This window comes from Heptranchias perlo, chromosome 2 (genome assembly GCF_035084215.1).
Source record: "Heptranchias perlo isolate sHepPer1 chromosome 2, sHepPer1.hap1, whole genome shotgun sequence".
In the NCBI taxonomy this organism is placed as follows: domain Eukaryota; kingdom Metazoa; phylum Chordata; class Chondrichthyes; order Hexanchiformes; family Hexanchidae; genus Heptranchias; species Heptranchias perlo.
In genome coordinates, this window is record NC_090326.1 from 84200048 (window position 1) to 84224687 (window position 24640).

General features: G+C 42.2%; 1 protein-coding gene across 1 annotated transcript in view; it reads right to left on the reverse strand.

Moving 5' to 3' along the window:
- Positions 1-23712, reverse strand: part of tspan13a (tetraspanin 13a) — a 61931-nt gene extending 38219 nt beyond the window's left edge. Inside the window, exon 1 of the mRNA XM_068003817.1 lies at positions 23456-23712. Within this exon, the coding sequence (XP_067859918.1) occupies positions 23456-23518 (63 nt within the window). The 5' untranslated portion in view covers positions 23519-23712. The remainder of the gene's footprint in view (positions 1-23455) is intronic.
- Positions 23713-24640: the final 928 nt, after the last annotated feature.

Below are 24640 nucleotides of genomic sequence, written 5' to 3' on the forward strand. Positions count from 1 at the left end.
TTTATGTTGCAGAAAGGAGTTGTTTTTTCCAAAATGGAGCGGTGTGGTACATAAAAATGTCATGTGTGGCAAGTTGTACAGATAGAAGAAGAAAAATAGATGCCATTTGCAACGAATCATTACAGCTGAATTGTTACAGAATGAAGGCTCAGCACATTTAGCTTGTTAACCCTCATTTCCAAATTTGGAAAATTACATAAACTGACTTATCAGTCTTCTTTGAAAGCACGTGCATCATTCTGCTTTTTGGCAAAAGACATATGGCACATATTCAATAACATTCGCATCATGGAAAATTATGGAGCGAAAGGAAAAAGAAAAAAAATATCATGAATACCTGTCAACAGAACGATAAAAGATGTGACAAGTCATCATATACTGTATGTACCTACTATAGGTCATGACAGATATACCAATCACAGAAAGGGAGTTATTGGGTTAAATGACATGCCAGGTACGTAATGGAAAACGGATTTAAATGATCAATGAGATGAGAGGTCCACGCAAAAAGCATGGCAAAATAAGGGAAAATAAAGAGGGGGAAAGAAACTATGTGCAAATGTAGCCAATACGTACTTAAAATAAAACAGGGGCTTTGCTAGTCACAAGAAGCAAAAACAAAAAGGTCCAAACTACAGACACAGAACCCCTCCCGCTCACCCCCCCCCCCATACTGCTGTGCTTCAAACCAAGTGATAGCCCACCTCTCCTCCCAAGACGGTGACAAACGTTTTGTACATCACAAGCACCCACCTGCAGTGAAGAAAATGGAGGGTTTAACTAAAGTCTGAAGTTGCTAATGTTCAAACCAAAGGGTTGCAGAGTGCCAAACAGAAAGATGAGGTAAGGTTCTTGAAGCTTGCATTGAGCTTCAGTGCAACACTGTAGGAGACTAAAGATGGAGAGCTCAGAGTAGAAATAGGAGGGGGAGTTTAAAAAAAGTCACAGGGAAGTCAGAGACACCTCTGTGGATAGAAGTGGGATGTTCTGCGAAGTGGTTATGTAATCTGCATCTGGGCTCCCCAGTGTTGGGGAAACAGCAATATCAACACAAATTTTATCAGCAAGCTTGACTGGCACTTTCCTTGGTGAACATGAGTATCTTGCTTTAGTCATATGCTCTGCTTCCTTACGATGCATCCTATGCCTTTAAATAGATCAGCATACATCTGTCACTTAAGCATTTATTGTTAATGACTGCATTAATTTTTCAGATCAATCTTAACTGTTGGTATACTCAAAATCCAAGAACTGGCTATACTTGCTGCTCTAGAATTTGAAATTCGAGATTTTGGTATTTGTCTTTATATTCATACACCACTATACACACTTCTATCGAATTGATGAGGAGGTCAGAGTACATAAATTGTGCATTAAACTTCCTCAATTTTGTTTCTTGAGAATTGCTTGTTGCATGACATTACATTGGGCTTCCATAGCTAGGTTACGACGAAGAGTGAAGTCATTCATCAGCTGTCCATTTCATAAATGTTATAGCTGTGTTTTGCTGCTCAAATATCAACTGTTTTCTGTAGTTGTAGATTCTTTTCTCTTAGTAATCTGGCTCAGACTTGATCATCTATTAAAATAAATCCAATGCAGGCTTTAATGAGGCTACGTACTAGGGATTTGTATTCACTAGACCTGGCCGCCTACGGCAAATCTAGTTCCTTCCTCAGCCCACGTCTCATTCATGCCTTTATCACCTCCAGACTCAAATACCCCAATGCTCTCCCAGCCAGCCTCCTTTCTTAACCCTCTATAAAAGAATTACCTCATCCAAAACTCATCTGCCATATCCTAACAGACATCAGGAAGAGCATGCCAGGAGCAGCACCAGGTGTACCTAAAAATGAGGTGCCAACCTGGTGAAGCTACAACTCAAGACTACATGCATGCTAAATAACGGAAGCAACATGCTATAGACAGAGCTAAGCGATTCCACAACCAACAGATCAGATCAAAGCTCTGCAGTCCTGCCATATCTAGTCGTGAATGGTGGTGAACAATTAAACAACTAACGGGAGGAGGAAGCTCTGTAAACATCCCCATCCTCAATGATGGCGGAGTCCAGCACATCAGCATTCACAATAAGCTAGATGAATTAACAGCGCAGATAGATATTAACGGTTATGATATAGTTGCGATTACGGAGACATGGCTGCAGGGTGACCAAGGATGGGAACTGAACATCCAGGGGTATTCAATATTTAGGAAGGACAGGCAAAAAGGCAAAAAGGGAAAGGAGGTGGGGTAGCATTGTTAGTAAACGAGAAAATTAATGCAATAGTGAGGAAGGATATTGGCTCAGAAAATCACGATGTGGAATCTGTATGGGTGGAGCTAAGATACACCAAGGGGCAGAAAACGTTGGTGGGGGTTGTCTATAGGCCCCCAAACAGTAGTGGAGATGTAGGGGAGGCATTAAACAGGAAATTAGAGACGCATGCAAGAAGGGTACAACTATAATCGTGGTGACTTTAATCTACATATAGATTGGTCAAACCAAATTAGCAATAATACTGTGGGGGAGGAACTCCTGGAGTGTGTACGTGATGGTTTTCTAGACCAATACGTTGAGGAACCAACTAGAGAACAGGTGATCCTAGACTGGGTATTGTGCAATGAGAAAGGATTAATTAACAATCTTGTTGTGCGACGTCCCTTAGGGAAGAGCGACCATAACATGACAGAATTCCTCATTAAGATGGAGAGTGAACTAGTTGAATCTGAAACTAGGGTCCTGAATCTAAATAAAGGAAATTACGAAAGTATGAGGTGCGAGTTGGCTATGATAGATTGGGAAACTTTATTAAAAGGGATGATGGTGGATAGGCAGTGGCTAATATTTAAAAACGTGTGCAGGAATTACAACAATTATTCATTCCTGTCTGGAGCAAAAATAAAACAGGAAAGGTGGCTCAACCGTGGTTTACAAAAGAAATTAGGGATAGTATTAGATCCAAAGAGGAGACATATAAAATTGCCAGAAAAAGCAGCAAGCCTGAGGAATGGGAGCAGTTCAGAATTCAGCAAAGGAGGACAAAGAGATTGAATAAGAGGGGTAAAATAAAGTATGAGATTAAACTAGCAGGGAACATAAAAACTGACTGTAAAAGCTTCTATAAATATGTCAAGAGAAAAAGATTAGTGAAGACAAATGTAGGTCCCGTAGAGTCAGAAATGGGGGAAATTATAATGGGGAACAAAGAAATGGCAGAACAATGAAACACATACTTTGGTTCTGTCTTCACAAAGGAGGACACAAATAACCTCCCGGAAATGTTAGGGAACCAAGGGTCTCGTGAGAGGGAGGAACTGAAGGAAACCAGTATTAGTAAAAAAAAGTGCTAGGGAAATTAATGGAACTAAAGGCTGATAAATCCCCAGGGCCTGATAATCTCCATCCCAGAGTACTTAAGGAAGTGGCCCTGGAAATAGTGGATGTATTGATGATCATCTTCCAAAATTCAATAGAATCTGGAACAGTTCCTAAAGATTGGAGGGTGGCAAATGTAACCCCACTATTTAAAAAAGGAGGGAGGAAAAAAAACAGGGAATTACAGACCAGTTAGCCCAATATCAGTAGTGGGGAAAATGCTAGAGTCCATTATAAAAGATGTGATATCAGAACACTTGGAGAGCATTAATGGGATTGGACAAAGTCAGCATGGGTTTATGAAAGGGAAATCATGCTTAACAAATCTACTGGAGTTTTTTGAGGATGTAACTAGTAGGATAGGGGAGAACTAGTGGATGTGGTGCACTTGGATTTTCAGAAGGCCTTTGATAAGGTCCCACACAAGAGGTTAGTGTGCAAAATTAAAGCACATGGGATTGGGGGAATATACTGGCATGGATTGAGAACTGGTTAACAGACAGGAAACAGAGAGTAGGAATAAACGGGTCTTTTTCCGGGTGGAAGGCAGTGACTAGTGGGGTACCGCAGGGATCAGTGCTTGGGCCCCAGCTATTCACAATATAGATCAATGATTTGGATGAGGGAACTAAATGTAACATTTCCAAGTTTGCAGACGACACAAAGCTGGGGTGGAATGTGAGCTGTGAGGAGGAAGCAAAGAAGCTCCAATGTGATTTAGACAAGTTGTGTGAATGGGCAAGAACATGGCAGATGCAGTATAATGTGGATAAATGTGAGGTTATCCACTTTGGTTGTAGAAACAGAAAGACAGATTATCATCTGAACGGTGATAGATTGGGAAAAGGGCAGGTGCAATGAGACCTGGGTGTCCTTGTACACCAGTCGCTGAAAGTGAGTATTCAGTTGCAACAAGCAGTTAGGAAGGCCTTCTTTGCAAGAGAATTTGAGTACAGGAGCAGGGATGTCTTACTGCAGTTATACAGGGCCTTGGTGAGACCACATCTAGAGTATTGTGTGCAATTTTGATCTCCTTATCTGAGGAAGGATGTCCTTGCCATGGAGGGAGTGCAACGAAGGTTTACCAGACTGATTCCTGGCTGGCAGGACTGACATATGAGGAGAGATTGGGTTGACTAGGCCTATATTCACTAGAGTTTCGAAGAATGAGAGGTGATCTCATTGAAACATATAAAATTCTAACAGGACTAGACAGACTAGATGCAGGGAGAATGTTCCCAATGGCTGGGGAGTCCAGAACCAGGGGTCACAGTCTCAGGATTCGGGGTATGCCATTTAGAACAAAGATGAGGAGAAATTTCTTCACTCAGAGGGTGGTAAACCTGTGGAATTCTCTACCACAGAAGGCAGAGGAGGCCAAGTCATTAGATGTATTCAAGAAGGAGATAGATATATTTCTTAATGCTAAAGAGATCAAGGGACGTGGGGAAAAAGCAGGAACAGGGTACTGAGTTAGACAATCAGCCATGATCATTTTGAATGGCGCAGCAGGCCCAAAGAGCTGAATGGCCTACTCTTGCTTCTATTTTTTATGTTTCCACATGAGTGCAAAAGACAAGGCTGAATCGTTTGTAACCATCTTCAGCCAGAAGTGCCGAGTGGATGATCCATCTTGGCCTCCTCCCGATATCCCCACCATCACACAAGCCAGTCTTCAGCCATTTCGATTCAGTCTATGTGATATCAAGAAACGGCTGAGTGCACTGGATACAACAAAGGCTATGGGTCCCGACAACATCCCGGCTATAGTGCTGAAGACTTATGTTCCAGAACTAGCCGCGCCTCTAGCCAAACTGTTCCAGTACAGCTACAACAATGGCATCTACCCAACAATGTGGAAAATTGCCCAGGTATATCCTGTTCACAAAAAGCAGGACAAATCTAATCTGGCCAATTACCGCCCTATCAGTCTACTCTCAATCATCAGCAAAGTGATGGAAGGTGTCGTCGACAGCGCTATCAAGCGGCACTTACTCACCAATAACCTGCTCACCGATGCTCAGTTTGGGTTCCACCAGGGCCACTCGGCTCCAGACCTCATTACAGCCTTGGTCCAAACATGGACAAAAGAGCTGAATTCCAGAGGTGAGGTGAGAGTGACTGCCCTTGACATCAAGGCAGCCTTTGACCGAGTGTGGCACCAAGGAGCCCAAGTAAAATTGAAGTCAATGGGAATCAGGGGGGGAAGCTTTCCAGTGGCTGGAGTCATACCTAGCACAAAGGAAGATGGTAGTGGTTGTTTGGGGCCAATCATCTCAGCCCCAGGACATTGCTGCAGGAGTTCCTCAGGGCAGTGTCCTCGGCCCAACCATCTTCAGCTGCTTCATCAATGACCTTCCCTCCATCATAAAGGTCAGAAATGGGGATGTTCGCTGATGATTGCATAGTGTTCAGTTCCAGTCGCAACCCCTCAGATAATGAAGCAGTCCGTGCCCATGTGCAGCAAGATGTGGACAACATCCAGGCTTGGGCTGATAGGTGGCAAGTAACATTTGTGCCAGACAAGTGCCAGGCAATGACCATCTCAAACAAGAGTCTAACCAACTCCCCTTGACATTCAACGGCATTAACATCACCAAATCCCCACCATCAACATCCTGGGGGTCACCATTGACCAGAAACTTAACTGGACCAGCCATATAAATACTGTAGCTACAAGAGCAGGTCAGAGGCTGGGCATTCTGCGGCGAGTGACTCACCTCCTGACTCCCCAAAGACTTTCCATCATCTACAAGGCACAAGTCAGGAGTGTGATGGAATACTCTCCACTTGCCTGGATGAGTGCAGCTCGACACCATCCAGGATAAAGCAGCCCGCTTGATTGGCACCCCATCTACCAATCTAAACATTCACTCCCTTCACCACCGGCGCACTGTGGCTGCAGTGTGTATCATCCACAGGATGCACTGCAGCAACTCGCCAAGCCTTCTTTGCCAGCACCTTCCAAACCCGCGACCTCTACCACCTAGAAGGACAAGGGCTGCAGGCACATGGGAACACATGTTCCCCTCCAAGTCACACACCATCCCCACTTGTAAATATATCATTGTTCCTTCATCGTCGCGGGGTCAAAATCCTGGAACTCCCCATCTAACAGCACTGTGGGAGAACCTTCACCACATGGACTGCAGCGGTTCAAGAAGGTGGCTCACCACCATCTTCTCAAGAGCAATTAGGGATGGGCAATAAATGCTGGCCTTGCTCGCGACGCCCACATCCCATGAACGAATAAAAAAGTCCCGCTCACCCACGACCCCTGCCCTCGCTGACCTACGCTGGCTCCTGGTCCCTCAAAGACTCAAATTTAAAATTCTCATCCTCATATTTAAATCCCTTCTGGCCTTGCTTTTCCCCATGTCTTAAGATTTTCCAGTCCTACAAAGCTACCAAGAACACCCCAAACTCTCCACTTCTGAGTCCAGCACTTTGTGCATCGGCCCTCTCTTTGCCACTCCTGTGCCTTCAGATGTCTAGGTTCCACTCTCTGGAATTCCCTCCATAAACCACTCCACCACTTGCCTGCTTACAACCTATGTCTTTGACTAAGCTTCTGGTCACCTCTAATAGCTCCTTCTTTGGTTTGATGTCCATTTTTTTTTCTTGCACCTCTGAAGTGGCTCAGGATGTTTTTCTATGTTAAAGGCATTATATAAATGCAAGTTTTGTTGTTCTATTACACACTTACTTTTTGTTTGTAATATTCTTCTGAGGAGTCAAATGTTCCTCAAACTTGTCCATTTAGTACCTCCAGGTTCCATTTATCTTCGTCCTCACCACATGGAGACATATTTTATACCTGTATCACTTCTTCACCTATTGCATACAGGCCTGTATTTTGCTTTTTCCTCCTAGGCCCTTTGCTGTTGCTTTTCCCCATGCTTCCAAAACATTTTTTCTAGTCTCGAATGATCTTGGAGCTTTAAACCTTCAATTTCTATTCCAATTCTGTCTCCATGTAAGGGTGTTTTGCCTATTTAATCAACTCTTACGAGACTGCAACACACCTCAAGCTTTATTTTGAATTGTCTGCCTCTTTCTCTGAGCACACGATGCTTATATATCAAACTCAGTTCTGGCCAATTGGCGTTTCTATTCAACCTTTAACATCGCATTACACTTCCTCCTTCCCCTCCCTCTCCACCCCACAACTAAAGCACAGCATCAGTGGATAAAATAAACAATAGTCTACCAACGTGTCTGCAATCAGTACCAAAGTAAGGCTGCTTCTGACAGTAGTTGCCATTTATAACTAGTCCAAATAGGGCTCAACAAGCCCAGTGGTTAATACAGGAATGTGATAAAAATTTTAATAGACTGCAATTATGAGGACATTCCATTCCTTAATTATTGGTTAAATTGTATCTTAGCTATTTCATCAGTAACTGTTACTGCCCACGATTAGGTTTCAATGCAAGATGTACAGCATGCAGTGAATCCAAGCAAATTTTAATTATGTGCTAACATGATGTTTTGCATCAATTAGAAGATCTGTTCAAACACAACTTCACTTTTCAAAAACTAGTTCAACTTGAATGCTTCAACAATCATGTAATTTCAACTGGGTATATGACATGCAGATGAGGAAGAGGAGGGCGTCAAGGATGGATCCTTGAGGGCCTCGCAAGATGACTGCGCTGGGATGCAAAGAGAAGCCATTTCTGGAGATGTACTGACTACAGTCAAATAGGCAAGAGTGAAAACAACCAAGAGCAGCCCCATGGAGCTGAACAATGGAGGAGGACTGTGTCAATGACACAGAGTTCAAGGAGGATGAAGAGAGAAGGATAATGTACCACAATCACAGTCAAAGAGAATGACACTCATTAGGGACGTTTTGATGCTGTGAGAGGCAAAAAATCTGATTGGAGGGAGTCAACCAGGGAGTTATCAGAGGTGGGCATGAATCTGGAAGGTGACAACACAATCATGGACCTTGGAGAGGAAAGGGAGGTTATCGAAAGGTCAGAAGTTAGGGAGGGGTCGAGGATGGATTTTTTGTGGAAGGGAATGATGATGGTTGTTTTGAAAAGTAGAGGACCAGTGGGGCAGTTCTGGACTTAGTTTTAGGGAATGAAGCTGGGCAGGTGGAAGGAGCATCAGTGGGAGAGCATTTTGGTGCTAGTGATCATAATTCAGTTAGATATAGCATTGTTATGGAAAAGGACAAAGATAGAACAGGAGTAAAAGTTCTCAATTAGGGAAAGACCCCAATTTTACTAAGCTGAGATGTGATTTGGCAAAAGTGGACTGGAAACAGCTACTTGAAAGTAAATCAGTGTCAGACCAGTGGGTGGCATTCAAGGAGGGGATAGTGAGGGTTCAGAGCAAGTATGTTCCCACAAAGAAAAATGGTGAGACTCCCAAATCTAGAGCACCCTGGATGTCAAGGAGCATACAGGGTAAGATAAGGCAGAAAAGGAAAGCTTATTTCAGATTCTGCTCAATGATGCAGAAAGCCTAGAGGAGTATAGAAAGTGCAGGGTAGAAATTGAAAAGGAAAGTAGGAAAGCAACGAGAGGGCACGAAAAAATATTGGAAAGTAAAATCAAGGAAAACAAAGATGTTTTATAAATACATAAAGAGCAAGAGGATAACCAAGGAAAGAGTAGGGCGTATTAGAGACCAAAAAGGTAACCTATTTATGGAGGCAGAAGATGTGGGTATGGTTATTAATGAATACATTGCGTCCATCTTCAAAAAAAGAGAGGGACGATGCAGACATTGTAGTTAAGGAGGAGGAGTGTGAACTACTGGATGGGATAAGCATAATGAGGGAGGAAGTATTAAGGGGATTAGCATCTTTGAAAGTAGATAAATCACCAGGCCCAGATGAAATGTATCCCAGGCTGCTTAGAGAAGCAAGAAAGGAAATAGCGGAGGCTCTGACCATCATTTTCCAATCCTCTCTGGCTACAGGCGTGAGGTCAGAGGGTTGGAGGACTGCTAACGTTGTAACATTGTTTAAAAAAAGAGAAAGGGATAAACCGAGTAATTACAAGCCAGTCAGCCTAACCTCTGTGGTGAGCAAATTATTGGAAACAATTCTGAGGGACAGTATTAATCATCATTTAGAAAAGCTACAGATTAATCTAAAACAGTCAGCATGGATTTGTTAAGAGAAGGTCATGTCTGACTAACCTGATTGAATTTTGAGGAGATAACAAGGAGGGTCGATGAGGGTAAGAATGAGAGGAGATCTTATTGAAACATACAAGATTCTGAGGGGACTCGATAGGGTAGATGCTGAGAGGATGTTACCCCTCATGGGGGAATCTAAAACTAGGGGGCATAGTCTCAGAATAAGGGGTCGCCCATTTAACACGGAAATGAGGAGGAATTTCTTCTCCCAGAGGGTCGTGAATCTTTGGAATTCTTTACCCCAAAAAGCTGTGGAGGCTGAGTCATTGAATACATTCAAGGCTGAGTTAGACACATTTCTGATCAGCAAGGGAGTCAAAGGATATGGGGAAAAGGCGGGAAAGTGGAGTTGAGGTAAAAATCAGATCAACCATGATCTCCTTGAATGGCGGAGCAGGCTCGAGGGGCCGAATGGCCTACTCCTGCTCCTATCTTTTATGGTCTTATGGGTAGTGCATTTATTGTAGTCTACATGGATTTTAGCAAGGCTTTTGACAAGGTCCCACATAGCAGACTGGTCAAGAAAGTAGAAGCCCATGGGATCCAAAGGAAAGTGGCAAGTTGGATCCAAAATTGGCTCAGTGGCAGAAGCAAAGGGTAATGGTCGACGGGTGTTTTTGTGACTGGAAGGCTGTTTCCAGTGGGGTTCTGCAGGGCTAAGTACTAGGTCCTTTGCTTTTTATGGTATATATCAATGAAAGGGTGGTACAGGCAGAAACCCTCAACTCATTTAAAAAAGTACTTGGATGTGCACTTGAAGTGCCGTTACCTACAAGGCTACAGACCAAGAGCTAGAAAGTGGGATTAGGCTGGATAGTTCTTTTTCGGCCGGCACAGACACGATGGGCCAAATGGCCTCCTGCTGTGCCGTAAATTTCTATGATTCTATGACCAATGCCTGGAACAAGGCATTTACGATATCTGCTGAAATGGGGTCCAGGAAGGGAAGTTGGGTAATCAGGTGTTTACTGGAAATTGGGTCAAGGGAGCAGGAACGAGGTCTCACAAATGAGATGAGCTTGGAGAGGGTAAGAGGAGGGAAGTGTCTAGAGAGAGAGAAGGGTTCAGGCCCAGTGTGCATATGGGAGTGAGGGTAGGTTTGGCTTAGTGGGCAAAGGGAAGTTGCAGAGGCACCTGAACAGATGGTCTCCATCTTGGAGACAAACAAATCCATGAGCTCCTCACACTTGTTAGAGGTGAGCGCAGAGGGAGCAGGGGAGAATGGCTTGAGGGGGTGGTCAGCAATAGAGAATAGGAGCCTACGGTTATCTTTGCCCTTCAGGATAATCCTAGAGCAGTAGACAGTTTTTGACAGAACAAAGTGAGACTCAGTAGAGCTTGATGTGGTCAAGCACAGGTATGCTCCAGTTTGCACACCTTGGACTTGACAGACCGAAGATGGGAGCCATACCAGGGAAATGATCATGATCAGAAATGGTTACGGTTTTGCTGCGGACATGGGCATCAAAGATGGAGGCAAGAGTATAAGCAAATCAACAGTTGCAGAGGTATCATGGTGAATGGAAGGCCAAAGGGCCAGCACTTCAGAGTTTGTGGTTGTAATTGACTTGGGAAAGAGTCTGTGTTTTGAGGATCCTATACAGAAGGAAGTGGGGTTGAAGGAGGTTAAGTGGATGTGGGTAGTGATGCATACAAGGAAGTGGTTGGAAATGGCCGGAAATGGCCTTTTCAGTGATCGTGATCACAGCAGTAGAGAGGCCATGGAAGATGGTGTCGTCAAGGAGATGGCCATTTATATGGGTGTGGAGAATTTACATGGATGGAGTGGTTTCGATGACAGAAGGGCCGTGAATTCAGAGGAGAGGGCAAGAGGATCAGAGATGGAGATTGAAATTACCTAGATTAAGGCGTTGCTTAGCGCAGAAGATGAAATGGGGATCATGCCAATGATCTGTATCTGACTCCATGGGGCAAAGCATCAGCAAATGCCACAAGGAACTGTTATTACTAGTATACAACCAAGTTATTTTATAATTGGAGCCTGTATGGAATTTATTTAAATTTGGAAGGTATGCCTTTGTATGTAAATCCTATTAGCAGATTTATTAACTGAAGGAGGAGGAATGGGTAGGGAAAGTCAGGGATTTTTACTGATCCATGGACTGGAGATGCCATGCATGAACATGTACCCAATTTCAATCACTCCACCTAGTATCATAGTATGTTACAGCATACAAGGAGGCCATTCGGCCCATCGTGCCTTTGCTGGCTCTTTGAAAGGGCTATCCAATTAGTCCTACTACCCTGCTCTTTCTCCATAGCCCTGTACATTTTTTCCCCATCAAGTGTTTATCCAATTCTCTTTTGAAAGTTACTATTGAATCTGCTTCCACCATCCTGTCAGGCAGTGCATTCCAGATCATCACAACTCGCTGCATTAAAAAAATGTTTCCTCATATCGCCTCTGATTCTTTTGCCAATCACCTTAAACCTGTGTCCTCTGGTTACCAACCTTTCTACCACTGGAAACAGAGTCTCCTTATTTACTCAATCAAAATCGTTCATGATTTTGAACAACTCTATCAAATCTCCCCATAACCTTCTCTGCTCTAAGGAGAATAACCCCAGCTTCTCCAGTCTCTCCACATAACTGAAGTCCCTCAGCCCTGGTATCATTCTAGTAAATCTCTTCTGCACCCTCTCCAAGGCCTTGACATCCTTCCTAAAGTGAGGTGCCCAGAACTGAACACAATACTCCAGCTGAGGCCTAACCAATATTTTATAAAGGTTTAGCATAACTTCCTTGCTTTTGTACTCTTATGCCTCCATTAACAAAGCCAAATGCTTTTTTAACAGCCTTCTCAACTTGACCTGCCACCTTCAAAGATTTGTGTACATACACCCACAGGTGTCTCTGTTCCTGTAACCCTTTTAATATTGTATAATTTAGTTTAAATTGCCTCTCCTCATTCTTCTTACCAAAAATGTATAACTGTGTTAGTCATAAGATTAAACTGCTATGAATCAACAAGGTGGAAGTAGAGAAACCAGATGCAAAGAATAACTCACAGGTTACATGTGGGGGAATCAACTACAATCAATAGTTCCCTTTTAAATTCTTGGATCATGCCAAAATAATGCATCCTGCAGGCAGCAATTCAAGTAATATCAGTAGTTAATTTTGTCAAATCTCAATCTGAAGATATAACAATACTCTTGTACACTGTTCACAAAATATTTTCTACCTCTCCCCTACGTGCTAAATAGTCGAGTGTGATATAGCTGTTGAAAATTCTGGATCACTAAATAAGAAATAGGAGCAGGAGTAGGCCGTATGGCCCCTCAAGCCTGCTCCGCCATTCGATCAGATCATGGCTGATCTTCAACCTCAACTCCACTTTCCTGCCCGTTCCCCCATTCCCTTGATTCCCCTATTGTCCAAATATCTATCTATCTATCTCAGCCTTGAATATATTCAATGACTCAGCATCCACAGCCCACTGGGGTAGAGAATTCCAAAGATTCACAACCCCCTGCATGAAGAATTGCACTTAACAGAACATCCAGTACTATAAACATGGATGGATCAATTCATGGTTTGCCTCTAACAAGCAGTAATTATTACTCAGTTGATTACAGTAAAAAAAACATTTAGTTTTTAAAATCTCAACAGCATTTCGGGCATTGTTTGATGTAAAGCTCCAAAGGGTAGCAAGTTATTAAAATGACTCGATTATAGTCAGAAAGAAAAACAAAACACAAATTTCAAGAAATGAGGGCACAATCTGAATGTGAGACTAGAGGTGGGAAAAGAGAACAAGGCCTGGCACTTCCTCAAAGGCTCAACAAGTTTATTTAGTGTGCAACTGAACCATTCTTACTGTGAAGTCCAAGTCTGTACTGAGTTAGCTGATCTCAGCCAGCACAGCGGAAGAATGCTACAATTGGCCTCAGCAGTCTGGAGTTAGGTAGGGGGAAAAATGGCCAGAATTCCCACTTGTGTTCGCTATCCAGCAGCTTCTGCTGGAAGTGCATGCATGGATATTGGGTGAGGACAGCTTCAAGCTTGGCTGTGGTTGAATAGCCTGCTGAGACTTACCATCAAGGCTCAGACATGAATTATGTGGCCACTTATACTAGGTGAGGCAGTGCCTTCAGGACAGGCGAGGAGAAAATTGGGGAAACAAAAAGCAGACCTCATGTTCTCTTTCATTCAAGCAAGCAATTGCTTTTTTCTTCCAATAATATGAACATATTTTTAAATTAGATACCTACACATCTTTCCCTGCAATACATTCATTTAAGTTTACGTACGCTGATTCGAAATAAAGATATGGGGGCTGATTGGCTGGCAAGAATCGCATTAAGTGCAGCTGTGCTTCAGGCTCCTGGACCCCACATTATTGGGTGCCAAAGCTGGAGGCACGTTCAATGGTCAATATGCTGAATGCTCCAGAATGCACGGCGACTATGTAGTTGGTGCATAACCCCGCGCAAGACTTGATAGAGCCCTCTTTTTAAAGTAAATAAGGTCTGCTCCCTATAATACAGTTGAAGTGACTGAGAAGCCCTTCAGCTGCTCCAAGCGGGGGCTGCAGGATACAGTTTAATTTTTTTTTTGAGCGGCCATGGCCTTCTAATAGAGCCACCTATTAACATATCTGCTGTTGATTTTAGCTTCAAAAGGCCAGTTTGCTGCTGGCTCTGTCCTCCACAACACCATTCCCCCCCTCAAAAATGAATGACATCTTCAATGAGCCAGCGGCCCTTTATAAGCTGCTGGTGTTGGAAATTCTACCCCCCATAACATCAGCGTTCTCTCAGCACAAATTGCATTATCTACCCCACTGCATCATTTTTTGTAGGCGTCCAAGTTTTGCTTATTGCAGCAATTATTGTTCACTATGAAATTAAAGGCATATGAATGAACTTACAGATTAAACATTGTCATCACTTGTACAAAAATGTATAAGATTTGTTCAAGTACCATTTCTCAAACCTACACGCTTTTTAAACATGCAGGAGTGCTAAAGAGTTTTAGAATCAAGAACATTTATGTGGTTCTAATGAAGAGTCATTTTTGAAATGATGCACAACTGCTACCTGTGACACTTCAACAATAACAAATTTCATTTATATAGCGCCTTTAACATAGTAAAACATCCCAAGATGCTTCAAAGGAGTGATCAACAAAATTTAACACCAAGCCACATAAGGAGGTTTTAGGACAGATGACCAAAAACTTGGTCAAAGATGTAGGTTTTAAGGAGCGTCTTAAAGAAGGAGAGAGGGGTAGAGAGGTTTAGGGAGGGAATTCCAGAGTTTAGGGCCTAGGCAGCTGAAGGCGCCGCAGCCAATAGTGGAGCGATTAAAAATCGGGGATGCACAAGAAGCCATAATTGGAGGAGTGCAGAGATCTCGGAGCGTTGTCGAGCTGGAGGAGGTTACAGAGATGGAGAGGTGAGGCTATGTGGGGGGGATTTGAAAGCAAGGATAAGAATTTTAAAATTGAGGCGTTCCAGTGTTAAAATTGGATAGCCATGTGGTGAAGGATAGAATACTAGAGCCTGGTCTTTAGTTACTTACAAGCCTTTATTCTCATAGATTCTCCTTACACATACCCCAGACCCTAGCTGAGCTCTCCTACAAAAAGGATACAAGAGAGTCCCCAATTGATACCCACCACCTAAATACAATTAACACTAATTTATATAAATTGTACAATTAACACCCAGACCAGGAACCAAAGTAGGTCAGCGAGCACAGGAGGATGGGAGAACGGGACTTATTGTGAGTTAGGATGCAGTCTGCAGAGTATTGGATGAGCTCAAGTTTATTCACAATGGTTGGAAGATGGGAGGTCAGCCAGGAGAGCATTGGAATAGTCAAGTTTGGAGGTAACAAAGGCATGGATGAGGAATTCAGCAGCAGATGAACTGAGGCAGGGGCGGAGACGGGGGTGGAAGTAGGCAGTCTTGGTGATGGAGCGGATGTGTGATCAGAAACTCATCTCAGGGTCAAATAGGATACCAAGGTTGCAAACGGTCTGGTTCAGCCTCAGACAGCGGCCAGGGAGAGGGATGGAGTCGGTGGCTAGGGAACAGAGTTTGTGGTGGGGACCAAAGACAATGGCTTCGGTCTTCCCAATGTTTAACTGGAGGAAATTTTTGGCCATCCAGTCAGACAAGCAATGTGACATATGAGAGATAGTGGAGGGGTCGAGGGAGGTAGTTGTGAGGTACAGCTGGGTGTCGTCAGTGTACATGTGGAATCTAACATTGTGTTTTCAGATGACGTTGCCGAGGGGTAGCGTGTAAATGAGAAATAGGAGGGGGCCAAGGATAGATCCTTGGGGGACTCCAGAGGTAACGGTGTGGGAGTGGGAAGAGAAGCTATTGCAGGTGATGCTCTGGCTACGACTGGATAAATAAGAATGGAACCAGGCGAACACAGTCCCACCCAGCTGGATGACAGAGGAGAAGCGTTGGAGGAGCACGGTGTAGTTAACTGTGTCATAGGCTGCAGACAGGTAGAGAAGGATGAGGAGGGATAGTTTACCATCGTCACAGTCTCATAGGATGTCATTTGTGACATTGATAAGGGCCATTTCAGTGCAGTGGCAGGGGCAGAAACCTGATTGGAGGGATTCAAATATGGAGTTGCGGGAAAGATGGGTGCGGATTTGGGAGGCGACAACATGTTCAAGGTGTTGATGGCAGCTTTGAAGGAGAGGGGGACAGTACCTGAGGAGAGGGACCCGTTAACAATATTAGCTAACATGGGGGCCAGGAGGGAAGTTGGGTGATCAGCAGTTGTGTGGGAGCAGGTGGGTGTCATGGTCAAGATGAGCACGGAGAGGGCATGAGGGGAGATAGGAGCAAAACTAGAGAAAGATGCGAGTTCAGGGCTAGGACATGGGGGAACCGTGGGAGAACTGTGGCTTGGTGGGCTAGAGGAAGGGAGGGAAGCAGCAGAGACAGCTGAACGGATGGTCTCAATCTTAGTGACGAAGACCATGAGCTCCTCGCACTTTTCTTTGGAGGTGAGGGTGGAGGATGCAAGGGAGAGGGATTTAAGAAGACGGTTTGTAGTGAAGAAGAGAAGCTGGGGGTTATTTTTGCATTCCAGGATGATCCTGGAATAGTGAGCAGTTTTGGCAGAGGAGAGCAGGACCAGATAGTGTTTTATATGATTCAGCCAGATCTGCCGATGAATGGCTAAACCAGTTGTCCACAATAAACATTCAAGTCTATGTCACCTTGGACTTAAGGGAGCGGAGACGAAGGTCATACCGGGGGGAACGACCAGGGTGAGAGAGAGAGAGTAATGGTACTAATGAGGACACGGATATCAAAGGTGGAAGTGATGGGATGATTGAGCAGACCGGTAGCTGCAGAAATGTCATTGTGAATGGAGAGCCAAAAGCTAGACAGTTGGGAATTTGAAAGTGCCGTTGCAAGTGACTTGGGGGAGGAAGAGTTTTTTCCAGGGGCGGACACAGAAGGAAGTGGGGTTGGAAGGGGGGAGGGGGGGGGGGGGGGGAGAAAGAATGTAGGTGGAGAGGGATACAAGGAAGTGGGGTTGGGGGTTGGGAGGGGAGGGGAGGGGAGGGGAGGGGGGAAGACTGTAGGTGGAGAGGGATACAAGGAAGTGATCAGAGATGGCCTTATCCGTGATTGACATGATGGGAGTAGAGAGAGGTCACGTGAGATGACAAGGTCGAGGGGGTGGCTGTGAATATGGGTGGGGGAGTTTATATGGAGGGAAAGTTTATATGGAGGGGAAGATTAAGGGAGGATAGGAGGGCAGTGAACTCAGAGGAGAGAGAGCATGATGAGGCAAATGTCGTTTAGTGTAAGTTATAATATACTTCCCTAATCATTTTTTCCAATGATGAAAGAATTGATTATAGTTCATAAATAGTTGCCAGTAACAAGCACTCTATGGTAAATCCAACCATAATTAAAAATCTAAACTAAAAAACTTCAACTCTATATTCCTGTGTTAATGTTAACAATTATCTATTATAAAATGTACTTTGTAGTCATGATTTATAATACAACTTCTTTATTGGCTTGAAATGTCCCCTCCCACTGCAAATGCAATACATTCTGATTACTAAAAACTCCATTACCCCACAGTGTTTTACTTCAGGAGTACTTATTAAAACAAGGTTCAATATATTAAACTGCATGGTTTTGAAGATGTAGCATATTAATATAAAACATGATTGGATACAAGAACAACACTGGGTAGTGAGTAGCAGCTTTTCTTTGAAATCAGCACAGTGCACAACTCTTCAGGTGCGTTGAGAAACAAAAATCAGACCCAATTTGCACGTGACTCACATCATGTGAGCAGCACCTGACTGAACAGGGGAATAAAATCATCAGCAAGGATTCCTACTCTTGAGCTCCACTCAGTGACCTATGCTGGAAATCACTGCTGAGGACGAGATACAGTCCTCATGGTAAAACAGCTCCTAGATAGCCACAACCAATTTTTCCTTTTCTGTTTCAGTGTTTGTAACTTCATTCTTATCCACAAACATCTCAAAGTACACAGTTATTTTCTGGCAATCAACTGCACACTATCCGGCAATCCTACAGTAATTACATCACAAAACCTCAGTAAGGATAGCATCACTATTCCAACTGCATAAAGTATCCTGGCTGATGTATACCACAAAATCTATTACTGTGAAACAAACATTTCATAGAAATTTAGGTTATGGCAGAGCTGCTAAATGACTATTTTGCATTAGTGTATACTCCTGTAGATGATGCTTATGGTTCCTTTTGGAAGTCAAAATACAGCATGTCACAGAGCTTACCACAGTCCACTTGCGATATCACTTCCTCAAAAGAAATCAAGGAGGTTGGTCAAGCAGAATCTTCCTCATCTAAATCCATGCTAACTGCAGTTAACTAAATTATTGTTGCACAGATGATCAAGTTTATTCCTAATAATCAATTCCATTATTTTACAGCTGTCCGTGTCTGTTTTGTCACTCTTTTTAAACATGGGCATCACATTAGCCCATTTCCAATCTATTGATACCTCCACAGTGCACAAGCATAACGAAGGCCAATGCCTCAAATCTCCTCCCTATTTCCTCTCAAAACTCGGATATCCCTAGGTATATATTTGCTTTGAACCCATTCACCCCAAGACTTCCATCTCATTTGTAACAAAGTAATTGATTATACTCGATATCTTATATGCTCATATCTTCTCATGAATACTTAAAGTAGTCAATCAGAATATGTACTATTTTGTGCACATCCTCAGCTTCAAGCTTATTTGAATATTTCACGGGTTTCACCTCTTTTCTGATTGCCCTTTTACTATTGTGGAACTGAACATTTTTTACTGTTATGCTTAGTTTCAACTGCTATGCTTTTGACCAGTTCTCTTTCCCTTTTAACATGTTCTACATATTATTGTATTAATTTCAGTAAGCCCCTTCTCCATGCAAGATTTGTACAGCCTGTTTTTCTTCTTTATCTCGCTCTTAAATTTGTTTATGAATCCATTTAGGATCAAGTTTGTTTCATCTGAGCTTGTTGGTTTTGGGATTGTATTTTATTGGGATATCCTGCATGAGTAGCATTATATCTTTAAAAGGCATTCCACTTGTCTTCTACTGAAGAGTTGTTGAGCAACCTCTCCCAATTTGCTTTAGGTATTCCTTCATCTCAGCGAATTTAACTCTTAAAATTATGTTCTTGGCTCCTGTGGTCTTTGGAGTTTCTGATTCCTAGATCATGTTAAACTTTATCATTCTATGGACTCCATCCCCCAGAGGTGCTATGACTTCCATTTCCTGTACATTTTCAGGATGATTTATAAATAAAACATCAGATGAGCATTGCTTCCTTGATGCACTGGATCAAAAATCAGTCATGCATTACATTTACCAACTTGACTCCATACCACTTGGGTTTCCCCAGTTTAAATTAGGTTGATTTCACTCGCCCATCAAGATAATTCCTTATCTCTTCATAGAGAAAATTGTCCTCCTTCTTATGCTAACCTGGTGGCCAATAGCTTACCCCTAGTGTTAGCTTTTTTTTGCATTAGAAATATCTATCCAGATTGGTTCATTTTGTAGCTTTCTACATCCCACACAATCAACTTTTTACCTCCCAGGTTCCCTAACATATAGGGCTACACCAACTCCTGTTTTGTCCACTGTCTTTTCCAAACACACTATATCCCTTAGAGTTATATTCATGTCCATCCTCTGGATTAATCCACGTTTTTGACAACCACCAGTTCCAGTATCTAATTTCTAATGCTCAGTGAGAGTGAGATATACATTTTATATATATATATATATATATATATATATATATATATATATTACTGTTAATTTTCCTCCACTTGCATTCACTAGTGTCTGCCTATTCCTGGTTTCTAGTTCAATTGTTTCCCTCGGGGTCTCGGGGTATCTGTGTCCATATCTATCTGTTGACTGCCTTCTATCCCACAATCTATCTCGTTTGCGATTCTGTTTCCTACCTGCCACTGCCCCCACTTCCATCCCCAACTTGTCCAGTTCAAATGATTTTCTATTGCTTCCTCAACGTTCCTGATAAGTCTTTGTCCCTACTTGGGTTTATGTGTAGCCTCCTGTGCTAGTCCTTTTTATTCTAGGAGGATTCCCAGTTATTCATAAATGTAGCACTACTGTCACACCATGCTGCCAGCCACTCATTTATCTCCTCAATTTTTCTGGTGAACTCCCTGCTTTTCCCAAATACTGGAATTATGCCAGAGAACATTGCTTTGCATTCTCTATCAATGAGTTTTGAACCATTCCTCATATGTGGCTTTTAAGGCCAATATATTATTTCTCCCCATGTCATTTACCCCTATGTGGACAACTACCACTGGGTCCCTACCTGTCCCCTTCAGTGTCCCTTCCAACCTTTCTTCAATATGCACTGCTCTAGCTCCAAGTAGACAACTCATCATTCTGTATATATTTTCCCTGGAATACACAGTGGCTATTCACTTTCCTGAACAAAGAATCATCTATAACTGTAATCTATCTGTGACCTGCAAAATGGGTCTTTGTCCAGACTGCCCTCTCTGGTTTTCTAACCACCTTTTCTTCTGGGTGATTATCTTTTACAATGTTGGATGGTGCTTGGAATCTGTCAATAATATAACCTTAAGGGCTCCTGTGATGCGCCTTGGGACGCTTTATTACATTAAAAGGTGCTATATAAATGCAAGTTATTGTTATAGTAACTATGCAAGGTTTTATACCAGTCTTGCTTCTTTTACCAATGTTAATCCATCCAGTGCCCCTAATTACTTGGCTTCCTTCAGCACTTGTCCCTCTGTCATGACAACACTGTTCCTGATTGTACTGGTCTCCAGCTCCAATGCCTGATTGTTCATTCATGGTCTGATTCTAGCCTGGCCATAGCATTTACCCGAGATGACTCACATTGAATCTAATACAAATGCTCACCCTTAAAAAAAATCCCCTCCCTTCTGTCTGCCCTTGCAAGTCCTTGTACCTTGCTCTCTAAGGATATGAGAGAGAGAGAGAGAGAGAGAAAATACAGTCAACAAAATTACCCAACAGTAATATAATTTCATTGCAGATTTCTGTACCTTTATTGGAATTTTCAACCACATCCAAAGCATGTTGCACCATGTTTATATTACCCGGGGGTCTTTTCTCTCGAAAAAAAGGCTGATGGGTAACCTAATAAAGGTCTTTAAAATTATGAAAGGGTTTGATTGGGTAGACATGGAGAAGATATTTCCACTTGTGGGGGAGAGCAAAACGAGGAGTCATAAATATAACTGTCACCAACAAATCCAATGGGGAATTCAGGAGAAACTTTTTTTTAACGCAAAGAGTGGTTAGAATGTGGAACTCACTACCACAAGGAGTAGTTGACGTGAATAGCATAGATGCATTGAAGGGGAAGCTAGATAAGCACTAAGGGAGACAGGAATAAAAGGATATGTTGATAGGGTTAGAAGATGATGGGTGGGAGGAGGCTCGTGTGGGGCATAAACACCGGCATAGACCAGTTGGGCCAAATGACCTGCTTCTGAGCTGTAAATTCTATGTAATCTATGTAGTTGGGCTAGTAACAAGTCAGTTCACTGATTTAATTTACCATCACTTGCCATTTTAAAAATTCAATAATTGACAGTCCTATTTTACAATAATTACTTTTCACTGTTTACCTGAGGAAGGAGGAAGCCTCCGAAAGCTTGTGAATTTAAAATAAAATTGCTGGACTATAACTTGGTGTTGTAAAATTGTTTACTTTTCACTGAACAGTGGTGTGCACTGTTTTTATATCGCAATTTCAAAACTAGATAGCACAGTTGCTTTCAGCTGTAGGCATCTTGCTAAAGGAAAGGTGACATTGGAAACAAAACAGAAGTTTTTAAACAAACTGCACATAGAAGAAAGTCAAAAGAGGTGGCAAATTCTAATGCCTGATTTCCCATCTGTCTTCAGAATTAAAGTCACTGAAACCTTTGCAGGAAATGCTCAATTTAAATGGTGGATTTCCCTTTCCTGAAGTAAAAAAAAAATGAGGATGTTAATCCTTTCCTTGAATAACGCTGTACAATAGTTACATAAACTGATAAACATGCAGTCCTAACCAATTTCCTTGTATAATAAATCACACAGTGCACTACGGATAAAAATTCTGGTTCAAATGTGTTTCAGTTACTACAATGGGAACTGAAATGACAAATATAGAGAAAAGAGAAAGAGAAAATGAAAGTCATTTCAAAATTAAATTTGTTTTTAAATCTGGTAATTGTTCAATTCACAAAACCCAAAAGTTCAAACTAAGTTAAGAAATAATGAGAAGGTGTACAATATACACCTTCTCAGTAAGCAATTAGGAATTTGTTCCAACTAAATCTGGAGTTGTAATGAAAATAATTAATTCTGATATGAAATCATCACTCAATAAGAACATAGAGTGCACGGACTATGGACCGTGCCACAAAACAAAATGAAATCCTTTGTGCACAAGATTCAGACAGTATACCAGATTCCGAAGAGTGATTTCAAGACCGTAAATGAACCACTAGCTTCACACAAGACAATTACAAGCTGTGCTACTGGCTTTTGACGTTTATCTGGACCCAGGTTATTTTATTCTCTATATAGGTCACTTGTAATGGATTAAACATCGTAATCCAGAATATGCTGCCAAAAATCAGGGGATAAAATTTCTCATCTGCGTTAATTATTCATAAAATAGATCATCATTAATGACATGGGATATGGTGTTGTTTCTACTCTTTAATCCTACTAGCATTCTGACAGCTGTCCGATACGTGTACAATGAATTATAGCCTTACCAAATGTCAACGCTTAATGCAACATACATGAAACAAAAATATCCCTCAAAAAGGTGAAACTAGCTGGTACAGTACTGTAAGTGCTGAATCGTAAAGATACACGCCCAACCACAGAGCTTCCTGAATGATATACGCTGTTCATGCAAATTTACTCCTATACGGTGTCGGTAATGCAACACGTACGTTTACCAGTAAAAAAAAATGGTCTAGCAGCGTATTTAGAACAGGTTTTCAAAAACCACAGAGGATATGCAGTACAGAACAAAACAGATCCTCGGTAACGTAAAGCGTTTGGTAGATCGGTGGGCGAAAGATAGAGCGGGCAGTGAATGCACCTTCGACATTGGAAGCAAGATCGCAAAAACCTTCCATGTAACGAATGCATTTAATATATAAATGCGTTCTGTAAACAAATCGAGCACCACTTCAAACGTTATCATTTGCAAATCAAAACAATCATAAAAAGAATTATATTTCTGGGTGGGGGTGGTTAATGATATTGTCAATCATTTCCGTCATCTCCAAACCCTGCATGATTGCTGCCATATGTCTCCCTCCCTCCCTCCCTCCCTTGCCCACTTGTCAGGTACTCACGATGTACAGCAGGTTGAGGACACACAAGGAGTTCTTGGAACAGGTGAACCCGCCGCAAACCATCGTCACAATGAAACTCCGCGCCCCAGCCACTCGAGACAGCTGTCGGTCGAACCCGCGAGCTCCAGGGGGAAATCACGGGCGCTTTCACGGTGTTATTTTCTAAGTATTTTAGAAGCAAATACTATTGGCTTGAAAATGACGCACAACCACCTGCCACTTCCTCCACCAAAATGCAGGATCCCGATTTAAAAAAAAGAATAGCAGGAACCGCGATTAGTGCGCAGGCGCTGCCGCCTGCAATCAGCTGACGTTTTTGTCTCTCTCTCTCTCTCTCTCTCACACACACACACACAATCTGCTATGAATGAGCTGATAAATATGCATGTAGGGTGAAGTCCTAGAGGGAAATCATCCGTGTCGGGGAAATGTGTGGGGTTACAGTTGTGATCAGCAAAAGCGGCAGTAGGTTGCAAACCTATTTAAAATGTATAGGATTTTGTATCATTTTAAGATTGACATGCATCGAAATACATTACATTTTTCATTCAAAAATGATTGATCCTTAATACTGCAAATGGATAATGCTTGTAAAATTTTAATTTTTGCTTAACACTTGGAAGATATGCAGACAGCTATTTCACTAGCTTGCACGTTGAACAAAGTTAATCTAGGTCTGTGAATCCAGTGTTGCTTATTTTCAATATGTTACAGTTTGGTTCTGTAGGGAAAAAGTGACCTACTTTTTGTGTGTCCTTGTTCTTTAAATAAAATTGTTCATTCCAAAGGGTTTAGAATCACTGCCAGTCTACCAATTAAAACATCATCACTTACAATGATTTGACCTTGCCAACACTGTGAATGCTGAAGTTTTCAACCATTATCACTTTTGTAAAGTTTTTGATTTTGTTTTGTAAGTGTTAATGTTTGTATTTATCAAAATGGGAATAGTTATGATGTGGAACTTTCATTATCCACCAATCCTAGGTATGGTTTGGTGAGGTAATATCTGCAGTAATAGTTCATGCCTCTGGACCAGCAGTGTGCTCTAATTCCCACACTCAGAAGAGCATAGTGTTGCTCCCTATTTGGAATAGTCTGATTTTTGAATGGGTGTAGGAAATTTCTGAAATTTAAACTGGATCCCAAATATTATTTAAAATAAAACATTTTTTCTTCCATGTC